The following is a 17,963-nucleotide window of genomic DNA, read 5'->3' on the forward strand; positions in this document are numbered from 1 at the left end:
AGAGGGCCCTTCAGACTTACTCCTCTTTTGGGATAGAAGGTAAATTATCTGTTACTCAGAGTAGACCCAAATGCCTGTACATACACAGAGACAGATGTATCCATGTTGTGTGGATGGCTGTCTGCATTGGTATTACACTAGCTCAGAATTCTCTCAATTCTGTACCTTTTTCCTTTTAGTAAAACCTTAGGGTCACTTTCTACTGGGAAGGAATTAAGTGAGCAGAGACAAAGTTCTTGATTATTTAAAGGAGACAAAAGGGCAAGAAAATGTAAAATTTAATACCGCTTCTGTATTAAAAGCTTAAACAACCTAGGGAAAGATATTAATTTAAGAACATGACTAATTTAAGCAGTTCTTTAATGGGATACCTTAAATTAAGTCCAAAATTGTTATCTCTTCTGTAAATGGATACTCTTTTTTGCATCTAATTTATATTTAAAATTCAAAAATGTTTTTCCATTTAATCCATTTGCTTATGTACTACCTATGCAACAAATAGATATTTTTGGGGTACTTTGTGTGGATTGCAGTGTTGCTTTTGCTGGCTGAAATAAAGCCATAAGGGCTTGGAAATGGTATTTATTTCCCTTCCAATATTAGGGGGTTTTTCCATTTAGTTATCAATGATGATATTAGGTGTGTTACACTAAAGAAGAGTGAAATTATCAGGGAGCATTTTATGGACTAACATTTCCTACAATACCAGTGAAGCTTGGACTGGAATATTCATTCATTTCTTCTACAACACAAATGGTTGTTTCATGAGCTTCAGCCTAAGTATCAGTTGTGTTATTTGCTAATGGTTTAAGAACTTCCTAATAGCTGTAGCCTGTCTGGTGAAATAGAGAATCTGCACCTGATGCTACACTAGGTAATACATCCACAGTTTGTAGACTGGAGTCAGCTGGAGTCATTATTCACTGATGTACTGCAGGACCTTCTCAAGAGACTTAAGAAATGTTGCATTTTCTGCATACTGCCTACATTGGGAGCGAGCACAATCAATGGCACAATCAGAAGTGCAATGCTGACAAAAATGTGGTTTATGCTATTAAAATCTGTCTGCAGTTTTCCTAACCTGAAAGGCAGTTTGAGTACCTGTATATATTAGGAGAATTTAAGTCTTTTGACTTAACTTTTTCAATACATTGTTTGTTTGTTTTTTTATCTAAGCTCTGTGTAAGAATTAGTTTTTGATAATTTATTAATGTCCTTAGTATGCTTATAAAAAACCCCATATTTTTCTGTCACATTCTCACTGTGCAATCTCTCCATGTGCATCTACTCATAAACTATTTTTGCTTCTAATACCAGCTCTCAGATTTCAAACACAGTGAAATTATGGTACTTCAACAGGACAATGATGATGTACCAGTGAATGTCTTGCTAGTTAAGAGGCTGTGAAAGTTCATCTAAAGTGTTATTTCTGTACATTGGGAAAAGTGTAGACTCTTTCCACCATCCCTTACTGACAGCTTATAAAATTCAGCAAACAGTATTTCTTAGGACCCCATAAATGGGCAATAGGTCTGAGTTTTGATTTATGGTCAAAAGAACTCCCATCTATGCATGGGCTCAACCTGTGCTATTAAAATTTCTAAGTGTTGCATAAATAATGTTATTAGCAATAAGATGATTTTTTGTCTTTCTATAAATTCCTGCTTGTGCAAATGAAGTTGTGACATTTATGAAAAAATTCAATGAATTAATAGCGTGTGGAAATCTTTACTGCAAGATGATCATCTAACATGCTTTAGTATGTCCTATTGGTAGCTTATACATAACATTAAAGTCCTCAGGGTTATATTACTTGGTTAAAAGGCTGTTTCTCACGTTTTTTGACTCACTCCTCCTTTTCCTTTTCTTCCTCATCCAGCAAATGATTATGTTTCTTCCAGGTCCCAGTCGTTCCTCCCAATTTACCTGCATACCAGAATTCTAGAGCTATGACTGATATTTCAGCTGTCATTAATTTATCCACATAGTCTCTTCAGTTAATGTGTTACTACAGATCTGTTTCTTCAGCCATGTACTAGTACATAACTTCTGATAATAATTAATCCGTTTCCTAATGTGTACAGCTGAGTCAGGAATCCTGGCAGCTGATTGCAAATAAGCAATAGATTGACTTAAAGATTTTGTTTCTCAATGAGACTTTCCCCAGGAGAATGACATATGGGTATTTGTGCTGCCATGTTGCAACATCTCCTTCCCAACTTATTTTAAACCCTAGTAGCATGACATTTTTCCATAATAGCAAACATACAATTTAGCTGATATATCCAGCATAAGCTTTTATGTATAGCCATATTTATAAATATAGAAATGTAAATAGAGAAACTGAGAACTGCATTCAGGACATCAATTAAATAAAATTACTTGAAAACAAATGCCCTTTCAGTTACGTCCAGGTTACCTCACTTTCTCCATTTTGCTTGCTACTACATTTTCCTTTTGTTTTTTCAGTTGCAAAAAGCCCTCCAGAATTATCAGGGTTTGTGAGCAAAGACTTTGTGATCTGTGAAGTCAGGATCTGTCCTGCTGACAGTTGCCTTCACCTTGTGACTCAAGCTGTGTCTTTTTCTGGCCTTCTGTGACTTTCCTTCCCCTAAGGGAGCCTTGCTGCTTACATATACCCCTGCAGGTCTCTGCCTCATCCCAATTTCCAGACAGACTTCCTATTTGCTGTCTAGCCATAATAATTTTAGTAAAATATACATCAACTTTACAGTAAACTGTGAGGGATCTCAAGTTGCATACAGTTACTGAACAACCTTTTTTTTTTTTTTTTTTCTCTTTTCTTCCTTTTTTTTCTGCATACCTCACTACATCAGTTCCCCCTGCAACTAAAGCTAGACTGTGTCAAGGTTTGAATATGAATTCTGTGAAAATGAAATTAATGTATATATACATGAATTAATCTCTGTTTGAAATTCTTGCAATAGTAGTAATTTTAAAGTTTCATGGGTAGGAGGGGTATATAATCTGTATATATCTTAAGAATTTGTTATTGGTCCAAGTAATATCAGTTTAAACAAAATAAACCAAGCGATTATTCTTAGTTCAGTTATAATAACTTGAACATTTTAATTAAATATTAAATTTAATTTAATTTAATATACTTAGATAATTTAATTATCTAAGTAATAAAGGGGGAAAAATAACACTATAGTTAAAATTGTTATGCAAAAGCTTCTTAGTTTTCCTTTCCTGTTTATAATCACCCAGAAACCAGAGGCAAGCTGACAGTGCTAGCTTTTCTTCACAAAAAAAAAAAAAAAAAAAATAGAAAAGGATTGACAATTCACCCTCACTTCACCCTCACCCTGCCTTGGGTCAGCTTCAAGTTATTTTTGTTCATTTTGTAATGCAGTAAGTTTACATGCTTTGTCTTCATGTGTGTCCTGCCACAGATTTCTTTGGTTTCTTTCCTTTTTACTTTTTTCGCCATGTTCTCACTTGCTGGTCACTAAAGTTACAGAACTACCACCTCTAGTCCCAAGTTACAATAAAATTGCATTCTTTAAACTAAGATGCAGTTGTATAGTAAAATCACTGTTTTTAGTGTCTGTTTTATGTGAGGTCTGTATTGAATGAGAACATTGTACTTAAAGATTCCTGAGAATTTTGCTGGCCTGAATCCATTTGAGTCACATATTTTAATGGCATCATAGCAGTGTTGGAGTAGATTCAGATCAGCAAAATCCTTAGGAATAAAGCCACTAAATACAGTATTTATGAGGGAAACAGGATTTCTCATTACAAAGTGCTTATGTAATTATTCGAACTGTAGTATTTCTTCTGTACTTACAAACGCTCATTTGTGATTACTATTGTTATTTATCATGGCCAACACTAATGCTTGTTCTACTCTACAAGTTTATTTGATATGATGCTAATATTTTTGCCCTTAAAACTCATCAACCATTTATATCTTGTGATTTGCATCATTAAGATTTGTGATTTACATCTAGGATTTGCATCTTTAGCAGAATTAATCTTGAATGGCTGCTCATCATTTTTTCTCTCTTAAATATTTTTCTTACATATTCATTTTTGAGTAAAAGCCAATTAAGGAAAGAAGTTCAGTTTTCCATTTCATGTCTCAGTAAGTGTTTGGTGTCAGGATTTCATGTGTCATCTCTTTGCATAATGACTTAAGTCTGAAAGAAATTCCAGCATGAATGAATGAAATATCAGTTCATAATTTATAAAAGTTGTGCGAAGCATTCAAGAACACGTTTTTTCCTGAGACTGATCATGCTGCTAACAATCTGCATAGAACCTGCTGCCATTTACAGTCTGAATTCTATAAAAGTAACTGGTGTGTCTGCAGCTGAACTGAAATTCAAAACAACAGTATTTTTTTCTTCAACATTAGGTTTTCTTGTGACTTCCCTGGTGCTACACTACAGATCTACAAACAATAGGTGCTTCAATAATTTCATCTTTGTGGAAAAACAAATTCCTAGAAATTCAGGAATTTGCAGCATGCTGACATATATAATTAACAAGCTGAAGTTATAAAATATCACAAGGTCTCCTATAAAAGTCACTGAAGTCCAAGACACTGCTGTAGCATTATTCTGATTCACTGGACATTAAGGCATATGCACATAGCAATACTCTGGAATTTTCTGCTGTCTCCAACAGGTGCATGGATAGAATACATTTACCTGAAGAGAATGGGAAATATTGTGAATATACCATCCATAATCCAGAAGGGAGCTTCCATCAGCTTCTACACGATGATGGCTGTTGTGACTAACAGCCCTTTCTCTCATCATCAAAGGTAGATTTTCAGACTAGGAATTGCTGGTCACGTACATTTAATAGAGTTCTGGAATTTTATCATCATTTAGTATCAGCATGTCAGGTTGCAGAAGTTCTTATCTTTCATGCTGCTTCAAGAAACATTTTCATGGGCAATTAAGATCTGCTTAAATTTCACATATAAGAAGCATCATCCTGAAGTATATGACCTCAAGTTACATCTCATGTGGATGCGAACACAACATGAAATCAGAAAACTTCTTAAAAAATTGTTATTTGTGAAATTCCAAAGATGATTCTGTTAATTAGTGTTTGTTTTCTCCTTGAAAATTCAGTGATGTTACTGGAAACATGACCAAGACAACATAATGAGTTGGCAATTTTTAACAATTTGATCCAAAGAAGGAAGAACCAGGATTTTTTTTTTTCAATCCTTCTCCCCTGCCGTATGAGGATCTTCAACCATGTGCATCTGAAACAGATCCTTTGCAGGAAATTTTAAACACCTGCAGCTTTTACTCAAGTTACACATTCTTACAGTGACTGTTCTTTACTATGTTGCTCCATGTTTTGCAAAAGAAAAAAAGAGTCTCAATTCTAAGCCACTACCTCTTCATCTTTTCTGTGGTTAATATATGCAGTGTGCATCCAAAATGATACTCACGTACACAAGGTGTCAGAAGACATATTTGGTAAATATGACAGGCAAAACTGACCTGTAGCATTTTAACTATGGACAGTGATGGCACTTTGCTCAAGAATAAGTTCTCAACATTAGAAGAAAACCAAATAAAGGTATTTCAACTTGTCTAGATTTTAAACGAAGGGATTTTTTTGCTTGCAGTCTTGGACTTCAGGGGTTGAAGGAGTACTTTGACAGCCAAATGGTAAACTCTAGGAGGGAAGTCAGCTGCTCTGACCATCCAAGCAATATTACTAAAATCCAGCTACAAATGAGTCACCAATTTCTGCAACTGTTCTTACCTTCCATTCTTGTTTTCAGCCAACTCAAAATGCAAATTTTGGCAGCCCTACAACTTCATCTCATTTGGTTCTACATTTCCTCAGTGGGAGCTGGAGCATTGGCTGATAAATCAAACTCATCCACTAACCACACCATCCACCTCTGCCCAAGCGCAGCTTTCTACAGTTAGTAAGCGAACGACAATTTCTGAGCATCGTAATCAGCTAACTCTCCCCTCCTGAAAAATTACACTGATTTTACTAAAATGGCAGTGGACTTTTGCAGATTGAACACTCCATGGTACCTGAATAATTTATTCTGTTCCAGAAGCTGTCCTTGTCTCCTTGTGGATGTTGTCTCATCACATCCCCATCCTCTCTGCATGTGGAACCCTTGAAATTCAGTTATCATTGTTCTGGTACTGCCTTGAGAACTCTGGTTCTTGACTTTGAAGCTGTGTTTAGACCAGTCAGGTCAGCATCAGCTGGTCACGCCTTTGGGAATATTCACATGTGGAACTACAAATTATCTGAGACATTCAGGAAGGAAAAGCATGACAGAAGAAGTCAAGGAGTAGAATAACACGTATGGTATGACAAGAATTTTATCAAAACCAAAAATATATATTTACTTTTACAGAACCTGTAGCACTAATCTCAAATTATGCAATATCTCTCATTTTTTGATTATCATAGGAGTCATTTGTGTTTAACTACATAGGTAAGAATATTGCCAAGTGCAGAAAATTTTCACCTTTTTGTTATTTCCCAGAAGTTACTTTTTATGTGGTGTCATTTTGGATAGTTTTACTTGGAGACCTTTGTAGAAAAGTTTTCATTACCAGCAACAGAGAACTAGATTGCTATCAGTATTCAAAATAAAAGGGCTTTTCTGTTTCTTAATTTAGGGAACATGCTTTTTAAGAGGATAAAATCACAAAATGACTTTACCTAAGTAAAACATTTTTCAAAGTCTCTGCTGAAGACTTTTCACTTGTATTTCAGCTTTATGCTGGTGATGAAGTTGTGGGGAAAAAAAACCCCACCACCAAAGCCTCAAAATCCCCACTTCTATTTATGATTTCTATGAAATTCTCCAATTAACATTAAACATGAAAAATATTTTATTTAAGATTTTATTAGGATTTCTAAAATGATGTGAAAATGTAACTTCTGAAGGCTTTGTCCTGCTTCCAATGTCTAAGAGTGTGTCTGTTAACATAGTTGTTCTTTCTAAAGAATGTGTAAATCTGTATGGAACTGTCTTAACCTCATTCTTTTGAGACCTCAATGATTGTTCATGCTCCATGGTAGTAAGAGATACTGACTAATTCAGTGAATGAGCACAAATCATGAATATTGGGCCACAGAGATTATTCTGATTGTCTAGGGGTTTGTTCTGTCCCTTTTATGCTCTTTATTAATATTAAGCAATAAAATAAAATACAGGTTCTACATCTCTCATGCTATAACATTTGAAAGGGGAAAAAAAAAAAAGAATATCCCAATGTGTCCATTATTGTTTCATAATGTGTCCATTATTGTTTCAGAAAAGCTTGAGAGTTACTGACACTGTTAATTTATAGAGGTTATGCCTCTATTTTGGTTTTGGCCCATTGGCAGCTCCAAAGCTTTTTTCCTGGTGGGGATTTCTCCTGAGGATTACTGGGCAGATGGAGTGCTCCTATATGTGTGTCTCTTCATGTTTTGGTGCTGCAGTGTTATTGTAATTTTTTGTGTCATCATAACATGTCCTTGAATTATTTACCCAGATCTCTCTTATCTGACTTATACTATAAAGGAATATAACACAGCTACACCAGTGTTTTTGAAGTCCTTTTGAAACTTCCCCATATTAACTAGAGTTTTTGATTTCATGTGGTCATCACCAGCATATTCTGGGATTCCTCTCACAGGTGGAGATGCCTGCATCAAAACGTTTCCTTTCATTTATGTATTTAGTTCTTTCTTTGTTAATGGAATTTTCTTGGTCTGTATTTACACTCTTGTTTTCTTTCATGTGTTTCTGTCTTCAGGAATGCCAGCCTATCAGTATAGCTTTAATCAGGTGTTGCACCATGTTTTAAAAAAAAAAAAAAAGATGGATTTGTCCACCTATCCATCTGCAGAATAGACTCGGGGAACAGGACTTTTTAAACTGTTTATTAAGAAGTGACAGTATAATATGCAATATAAGCAATGAAACAGAACACATTTTAGAAATTTTGTTTGATTTAGTCAGCAATTTTAACACAAGAACTTTAAAAAAGTAGAAATTATCTTTAGTAAATGCATATTTTTATGATAATTCTAGTGATATTTTCTTGCCTACAATTGTTGTTTCATTTATGGACTTTGAACCTAGTAAATCCCTCTTACGGTGTTTCTTACAATATATTTGATTATAAGAATAAATGATATGTGAAAATCTCCTATCATTCAGAGTATTTATTAGCTTGGGTTTTGTCCTACCTATAAATCTAAGATATATTACATCATCTGCATTCGACTAAGAGAATGTGAGAACATAGGAAAATTATACTGAGTATAGACTAATTTTTTTCCATCAGTATTAGAAAATAATTAGATAAACTAAAATGAGATTGAGAAAGTACTTTAAAAGCCATTTAATTTAAGGATCTTTGTGCTTCTTTTTATTATTACTTTGTTTTATAACATCTATTAGTACTCATGTATGTGCTTAGGGATAGATGGAATTACTTATAGTGAAATATATATTAGTGAATTAAAGTATTTGGGATTGGTATTGAACTAATGAATCACTAATGAAGTATTTACTATAGTACCTATGATTCATTGCCACAGGTTGTTTCACAATTTTAAATGTAACTTAAGGAAATATTTGTCATCAAGGTAAAATCAGAAATTAAATTGCTGCTTTAGGTAGGAATAATGTAGTTTGACCATGGTATTACATGCTTAATATTTAAATAAAAAGGAAGAAAATGCTTATAACTGTTATTAACTATGTCATATAAAGTACTTGTTTTACTTATATGTAAACAAGTTCTTTGTATATCAGACATTAGAAAACAACTTATTGTTTTATTTTAAAGAAATTGCATTTTAATTATCCCAAGAATTCCTTCCAAAAGCCATGACATTGACTACTGTAACACATTTACTAGAAACATCATAACTTTTATTTTCCTTTTTTAAGCATAATTTGGAAATAAAATTTTCAGTATTAAAGATGATAACTTATTTGCTGATTTTTACTAGTCCAAAGAGGTTTATGTTGGCTCCTGGGTTAGTATTCAAGAACTTTCATTTATGTACCTATGCTGCGTCATTTTCACAGGAAACAAAATTCAGTCTATTTGGATTCTGACAAAGGATCAGAGCACTTTTCTTTCTGTAGAAATCATGATAAACAGCATGCTTCATTTGACTGCTTTACATCAAATATTTTTAAGATCTAAATTGTGTGCACACTTCCTGTATTAAGTCAAGGAACAATTGTACTGAGCTAAAAGCTCAGCCACTTAAACATCAGCTGCCACTTGGTGAGTATTTAGTGTAAAATGCAATAAACTTGAGTGTTTGTACTATAGAATGAACATAAAAATCTGCTTCAGGTCTAGTGTCATGCAGTGATACAGTTACTGGGTTTTCGTCCCTTTTCTACCTTACTATAATGAAGGTAGGTTAATATCTGTATTTTTAACCACTTGTGGAGTTTTTTCCCTTAAACAGAAAAAAAGTGAGACAACAAAGTACAACAAATTTCCCAAAGGTTGCCCAGAGAGGTTGTGGCTGCCCCATCCCTGCAAGTGTTTAAGGCCAGGTTGGATGGGACTCTGAGCAACCTGGTCGAGTGGAAGGTGTCTCTGCCCAGGCAGGAGGGGTTGGAATGAGATGGGCTTTAAGGCTCCTTCCAACCCAAGGTATTGCATGATTCTATAAGTAAAGAGCAGAAGAAAATAACTTATTTTTCCTCAGGCATAATACTTCATGAAGATTAAAGCATCAAAAGAGGACTTTTTCTTTAAATTACTTCATTTAGTTTTCCCTAATATTTGTATACCCTTTAAATTCAAATAATTTGTGGGGACGCACAGTGAAGAGGGAAGGACAGTCATTATGGATAAGGATTTTTATAAAATTTATATTCTAGAAAATTGGAAGGTAGCATTCATTTTTCTCCCTTGCCCTTTTCCATGGAATGAAAAGGAACTGAAATCCAGAAATTCTAGTTGCATTTATGGTTCAAGTTTTTTTAACAGTTGCGAGCTTCTGGGATTTGCTCATTGTCTGAGGCATTACTTCCATTCAGTTTCAGAGCTGCGGTTGTGAGGACCACAGATAATGCTGTCTGTAATCTAAGATATAATGTTGTATCTATGCATTTTTCTTAACCACACCATCATAACACAGTGAGTGAGATCATAAAGAAGTTTTGAGTATGCAGTTCACTATTGCAGTCATAATTTTATACGTTTTGTGGTTTCCCTTGACAATGTTCCTTTAAGCATGTACTTACTCCTTTGATTATACTGCCTAGAAAGAGAACATGTTTTTCTACATTTTTTTTTTTCATTTATTTGGAAAATTTAGAAGTTGCTTAGCTGTCAGTAATAACTTCACCACAGGTGAAGAGATGCTTTCAGTCATTCTTATCAATAGTGTTTAATATATAAATTCTACACTGATATATAAATATATAAAACCTTCTTTTTTCCTGAATCAATGTAAACAGAGCCCAGATGGCCGTATAGAAGTCAAAGGGCAGCATGGAAAATCGTCACTGCATATTAAAGATGTGAAGTTGTCAGATTCAGGGAGATATGACTGTGAAGCGGCAAGTAGAATTGGTGGGCACCAAAAGAGCATGTACCTTGATATTGAATGTAAGTTCTAATGTTTTGTTTTCTCTTTTAAATTTGTTTTAAAAGAAAAAAAAAGTACATTCTTAATGGAAGGTCATTTTTTCACGGTAATTCATGATTAAACTTGTATAAATGAAGAAAGCATGTCCTGTAGTTCATTATTCTGTGGAAGAATCCTGTCTTTTCTGAAATTAACAAGAGCCTTGTTGGTGTGTTGGTGACTTAAGTAGGACAGGATTTCTTCTGAAATCATATTCCAGTGGTATTATCCATTAACTTAAGGCTGAGCTTAATAACTTTAAGTCTCTGGGCTAGCTGAAACCACTGGGAATGAAAAGTATTCAGTGGGATAAAGTAAGGGCTGATTTGAGCAGCAGCTCAGCTTTGGGCTTAACCTTCTAAGATTCAACAAATATTGTTTTTTGTTTCTGAGTCCTCTGATTTACTAATCCCTAAAAGGTCTCTAGCCGCTATTATAACCCCTCCTGGAGTTACCATGTTTGTAACAGTCTCTTTTAGAGATTGTCTTTATTCCAAGCTCTTGCATTTTATCCAGGAGAAAAGGAGACTATTTTTTCTTAGAAGAGTCTGATGCTTGAGAAGCCATTCAGAGGATATAAATCTGAAATATAAAAAAAATTCATCAGGTAATTGCTTCTTCAACTGTTCTTCAAATTCACGAGCCAAGGTCTTCAAAAAATGAAAACAGGCAAATAAACATCCTTCTTTTTTATTTCATTGATTTTCCATTTATCTAGGAATTTTCTTGATACAATTTTTTAATGTCTCCAATAGAGTTTGTGTGAGCCTCTTTGAACTTAGTCTTTGAACAGAAAAATTCTTTCCAGTGGGAAGATAAAAGCTGGAATAGGATTCTGTGGCACAGAAATAAAAGTAATGATTGCAGACCACGGAGCGATTTCCTGAGGAGTTCTGAAAGTGCTTTCACTATACAGCTGTGTGTTCTTTTTTGGCAGGGAAGCAATGCATTGTGGCATAGAATATAAATCTGAAAGGAAAATGAGGAATGGTCAAAAGAATTTTTAGGTGTTAAGAATGGAGAGATTTGCCAACCCAGAAGACCTAAGAAATAAATCTTAATTTGCTATATTTGTTTTCTTTAATGACTGCAATGATAATTTTTTGTATGTATATAAAAGAAAAAAAACCTAGATAAATATGCAAATTAAGTGAAGTTTCTTTAAAATCTTGCTGACTCTACACATAATGATATGAAATACATGGTTTGATTATGGTTGTGTTGGTGCTATGCTTTAACATTAAATATTAATATGTTTTGTATTCAGAAGAGAGAGGTATGTTGCACCACGTTATGAAACACAATACATTATTTTAACCTAAGACTCCTTTCAGAGTAAAAGTTTTAGAAGAGGTGAAAAGAATTTAAAAGGAACATAGTCTTATTATTATGGCATGGCAGAATTAATTTTGAATGTCTGTGGGAACAATCAAATGTGAATTTATGCTTTGGTAGACACAGTTTTTGATACAGCACAAAATTTTCTACCGTTCTAAAATCCTCTGAGGAAACACAGTTTATAAAGAATACAGAAATGTTATTCTATCATCAGAGAAATCACACATTGTAACAATTATTTTTAATGTATAACACAAGATTTTTATTATGATATTACTAAAATTGGAGTTTTAAGTTTTAAATACTTAACTGATAGTGAGGTTTAACCCAAATGTAATTATTTTTCAGCACACGTGTTGTTTGAATAACAGAAATACAACTTTCCTCAATTCCTTTAAGTCACGTAGTTTTATGATGCAAAGCAGGTATTTCTGGGGTGATACAATATAGGTTTGTCTCATATTCTGATTAATGAGAGTGAGAAATTTTTTGCTTTCCTTTGCAAATAACTTTGCACTGGTGTATGAGCTTCAAATATAATTTATTTGTCTTGCTCAGGAAAGAAAATACATGTTTAATGGTGAAGAATTCTCCTGTTCTTTAAAATAATGTCCCCAGGAGGAAGTGCCTCTTTCCAGCCTCATCTCCCATCAGTCTGGTCTCTGCCATAAACTTCCCTTCAAAGGAAAACAGCCCCTTCAAAGAATCTTTCAGCACCTCATTGCCCCCATTTCCATGGGGTTGTCCAAAGCGCGGACAGTCCTTTCCCCAGTTCCCCAATACCTTCCTTTATGAAGCAGTGTCATGGTTATCTGTCATTCCAGTTATGGCACTTCAGAAGTTCCAAGCTGGGGAATTTCAGCAAAAGGTTCAGCTTCAAAAACTAAACAACTAATTTGTATTTTTGTAGTGAACTAGTAAAAATGGGGGGATTCTGTTAAGTCACTATTGAATAAATTTGATTTTCCTTGTAATATTTTCCAAGAGGCATTTCTTCAGCATATTAATTGCAGCTACTGACATTGCTATCAAGGCTTTTAGATTTTTTTTTCCCAAATATTCATTTACAAAATTGCATAAAACCGTTCAAAATTTTACATTTTTCTCCTCCATTATTTTGGTTTTGTTCTCTTCCGAACAAGTTTTGAGGAGAATTTATTCAGGTATGGCTCACTTTTGTAGTTAAGCCATTTTAACAGAAATTTTTATTATTTTTAAAAATATTCTCATATAAACCTTTAATAACTATTTCAAAATTAAAATATAAATAAATAAGCAGGACTTAATTATTGATATTGTTCTCCAGTTTCTAGATGAAAATAAACAATGCAGCTATGCCCTTCTGTGAGCTAGTAACAAAAATACAGCATTTTTCTTTATATTTTATTATTTATTTGACAGTTTGTGTAGTCAGGAGAGGAAACTGTTTCCATCACATCCTTTAATGCCAGCTCAGTCAAACAGGCCTAATGAAGGCACAGAGTGCTCTCTGCCACTGTCTCATCTTTTTACTTACTGACCCCTATCAGAGATTTAAACTGACAGTAGGATTGCACAGAATTTCCATGCTTTATCCTTGTTCTCTGTTGGGGTTGCTCCTGGTGATAAGAGCAGTTCTCCAGGACACGAAGACATTACCAGGTTTGATACGAACTGGACACAGTTAACCCTGACTTTTATCTGAAGGAAATGCTGAGCAGACATGAATTGTAGGGAACGCGGGGGCATTTTTAAGGATTTCTTCCTACAAAGTCATCTTTGTGTTTTGTTATGTTTAATTTTCCTTATATAAAGTATGAAAAATAAATCAAAATTACATCAATATAAAATAACATTTTCAAATATTACTTATTAATGGATTTCATTAACTGCAAAATTTGGTTTTAAATATGAGTCCTAGTGTGTATTGGATGATAGTAATAATAAGTAATCAATTGAAAAGTTCCTTTGTGGTGGAATACATTAAGATGTGCCTATAGTTATTATCTACATATTTATTATAGACAGAGAAATAACTCTTCTTTTAAATAAAAAACATTAGAGAAATCCATAAAAAAGATAAAGCAGGCCATATACTAAGATGAGATTTTCAAGAGAGCCTGAGGAAGCTAAATGTACAAACCCTAGTGAAGTTGATTTTACATACAGTATCAGGTGTCTCAAAGTTAGTTTTCCTATACAGATGTTTACATTTCTAAATGGTAATTTTTTGTCTTTAAAAGCATAACACAGACCTGAATAAAAGAAAAATTGTGATGAGAGAACACATTAGTTCTTGGGTTTCACAAATTTTTCATTGCATAATTAGCATTGGAGAAAGAAAAATCTTAATTTTGACATGTTCAGTGTGCTGGCTCATCTTTCGTCACATTGTTATTCTTAGTTAGGGTGCCCTAACATCATTACTAAGTTGGAAAAGCTTTAAACAAGCCAGTAATGAGCAACATTTATGATCCTTGAAAGACTGTCTATGCGGCCTTACAGTTTTCCCTTCGTTGTGTTCAAACTGTCATTAACCAGTCGGAAGTTTTCACAGCCCTCACTTAATTTTGTCCTCCCAGGTGTACACGTTATGTAAGATGCTACTGTTTCTGACTGCTCTGTATCACCAGGTGCAAATTCCTGTGGACAGTACTCCTTTTATTGGAGAAAAGGCATTAAGCTATGTCCTTTGGAAAATTCTCTGTTTTCCCATACGCTATCCAGGAAGCATCCTGACTAAGAGACCTTTTTAGCTGGATTTACCAGTTTTCACATCACTGTTTTAGTTAAATCTCTCAATTTCAATACTGATACTGCAGCTATTAGATATGCTGGATGGTCCAAAAATGCCTATTTCCTCACAGTACTCAAAAGAGTAGTGTTTTGAGATAGAATCATCTATGACAAATATATTGCATTGAGTAACATGGTACATTTTTGTATGAGATCAGCCATGTGAGTAGTTGATAAAATGATGTCTTAGAAAGCAATTTCTAAAAAATGCATTTAAATAATTTATAGTGTCTTGCAGAAATATGAAGTTTTCTAAATACTGCTTTTCATCCAAACATGATTTTTTGTAGTTTTATTACTTACTAGTTAAGTATCTACTTTGAGTGGTAAAAATAAAAATAATCATGCGGCATGTGCAATATAGTCTTTACCTGTAAAAAAAACTGTGCAGTATTTTTTATACTATTGTATTGCTCATCAGTAACAGTCTTTTTTTCCTTTGTGTTTGTTTTTATTCCCTGCCACAGTTTGAAACCAAGCTCATTACTGTTGCCATATTGAACTTGGTTTCCTGAATTGATTATTCTTTTGCTTTGTTGTGTGTTAGCTGTATTGCACTGCAGTTGAGGGCGATGCTTTCGATTCATGCAATTTAATTTTATACCTTCGCAAAAAAATACATAACAAAATTACTTAAGAGTGGGTTCAACAGATTGAGCTACAAATTATATTTACCTTCAAGGAAGAAAGGTTTTCAATTGGTAAAAATGCTACTACTGTGTACAGGATGTCAGAAATGTTATCATAGAATGGTTTGATTTGGAAGGGATCTTAAAGGTCATCAAGTTACAACATCCCCTGCCATGGGCAGGGACGACTTCCAGTAGACCAGGTTGCTCAGAGCCCCTCCAAACTAGCCTTGAACTCTTCCATGGATGGGTCATCCACAGGTTCTCTGGGAAACCTCAATGTTGTGATAAACGTCACAAAAGTTTCAGCTGCCTACTGCTATCATTAATCCTAATAAATTCAAGCAGTTCATACTTTGGATTTGTTTGGATTCTGTTTCTTTTAACAGAAACCAGTGCAGCAACATCCCATCACTACTCACAGAGTCACAGAATTGTTGAAGCTGGAAGGCATTGCCTCTTTCCTGTCATTGGACATCACTGAAAAAACCTGGCTTTGTCTTCTTTACACCTTTCCTTCATCCATTAGTCATGAGGACCCAGATCTATCTTGTCATTACAGCCAACACACAAAACTAATAAATACACATATGGCCTAGGACAGAAAAAAATTACAGGAAAAATAATCAAGAGAAGTAAAATATTGAAATACTGTAGAAAAAAATCCATTTTTTCTAATAAAATACTATTTGCTTTAGTTACATTTCTTCCTGTCAAATTTATAGGTTAAAATGAGAAAGCAAATATGGAAAAGGTCAATCTTTAACATCACTAAATAAGTGTGGTAATTTTGACACATTATGAATGTCAGTTGTAAGATTTACCATTTTCCTTCTTTGACTACCTTGTGCACTTGCACAGAAGGAAGTTTAGTATGCCATTGCAGTGACTTCAAGGGGATAAGAAAGTTGAATTCTGTGCAAAAGATGACGTTTATTACATAAAGTCACTTTCCGAAACCATCTCACCAAATTTCCCATAGTGAAGCAGAGATTAATGCATCCATTGTCTTTTTCTGATGTTACAACAGTGTGGTAAAATGGAGAAATTATTCATCTATATAATAAATCTACCTTTTATTTAGCCCAAAAGCCTGTAAAAATACTTTGAAACAAAAATGCCATCCTAAAAATATTTTCCTTAAATATATGTTAATGACTTGTTACACATGATATTCATATTAGAAATTTCTCATAAATTTTTACCGAAGAGAGCTCTCTACTACATGATCTGGTTAACCTTGCAATTAACTTGATATAATTTAAAGTAGATTTTTAATAAAATGTTAGCCACTTTTCTCTTAATAGAAGAACACAATTTTTAATAAATAAAATAATCTGCCTTTTTTTTTGTTTCACTTCTAATAATTCAGTCATTAATAGGTATATATGCCTCAACATCTTTTCTTACTGACATAAATTTTCACATATGCAATTGTGAAAAGTAAAGGTAGAAAAAAAAGGAAAAAACAAGGAAGAATTTTCTGATGCTTCCTTGAGGATGGTTCTACTTCGGGAGTTGGTCTTACAGGCTAACAATGTTAAATATTTACATTGATAATTAATGTGATAAACTTTAAATGGTTTCACAAGTATTTACATACTACACAAAATGTAGTTTATATTACACAGTGATGACCTGTGAATGAAAAAAGGCATAGTGGCCTTTTCCCTTTCTGTACCTCCAAGATAGATCCATCAAAGCAGAATCAAGGCATCTGAGTATAATGAAGAAAATAATCAGGTGATATGATAAGTGTCATGCTGAAAATTTGAAACTTGAACAAAACAAGTTTCTAGAGATTTTATTTGTTGCTTTCTGGACATCGCTGCATGTAAAAATTAAGTAAAGAGATGAAAAGGCTAAGAGTTCTTGCTCCATACAGCAGCTATTAGGATTTAGGAATGTATGAGAGAGAGACATAGAGACATTAGAGAATGGAGGGATGGTATCAATAAGGAGGCAGGTTGTGGAGGTAAGGGTGACAGGTAGTAACATGTGGAAGGTAAAGACTGGATTTTGTTCTGAAAATGTGACATGTAGGACAAGAAGAAAGATGGGATTAGGATCTTGGTTTGAGAAAAGCATTGCAGTTTTTCACTTCTGCTTGTAAGAGAATTACGTCATCTGATATTTGATGGAGAAGTCAGGCCATACCAAATTATTCCAGTAATTCTGTCTTGGAATACATGTAACAGTTGAAAATTTGGTACAAATTGGTACCATTTAAGAATAATGTGTTAACACTTGGCAGCACTTGATGATTTTATTACTAAAATGAAAATTGCTGCTAGTGAGATAGATCTGTAGGGGGAGTCTTCCTGTGCTAGATCTGATAGCCAGTGCTGGTGATTTACAGGCATACAAAATGATTGATAGACATCTGCAAACAGTTTATTTTATACATCACTAGTGGCAGACTTAGCTTACTTTACTTAGCTATGTTTTCTTTATAATTTCTTCTCCTAATTTAAACTAGTTTAGGTAATTTTAGAGAGATACATCAATTCAAAGCAGACATTTCTATGAAATTAAAATTTCTTGGGGCTTTAGTTTGGCTTCTGTGTTTGCTTTTAAAGTTAAATACAATTC

The 17,963-nt window shown here is 33.9% G+C and overlaps 1 protein-coding gene across 2 annotated transcripts in view; it reads left to right on the plus strand.

The window, feature by feature from the left end:
• Positions 1 to 17,963, plus strand: part of NCAM2 (neural cell adhesion molecule 2) — a 289,433-nt gene that overhangs the window by 182,883 nt on the left and 88,587 nt on the right. For both annotated transcript variants that reach the window (XM_048293643.1, XM_048293644.1), the window contains exon 9: positions 10,460 to 10,610. In XM_048293643.1, coding sequence (XP_048149600.1) covers positions 10,460 to 10,610 — 151 coding nt within the window. The remainder of the gene's footprint in view (positions 1 to 10,459; positions 10,611 to 17,963) is intronic.

This window comes from Corvus hawaiiensis, chromosome 2 (assembly GCF_020740725.1).
Source record: "Corvus hawaiiensis isolate bCorHaw1 chromosome 2, bCorHaw1.pri.cur, whole genome shotgun sequence".
Lineage (NCBI taxonomy): Eukaryota > Metazoa > Chordata > Aves > Passeriformes > Corvidae > Corvus > Corvus hawaiiensis.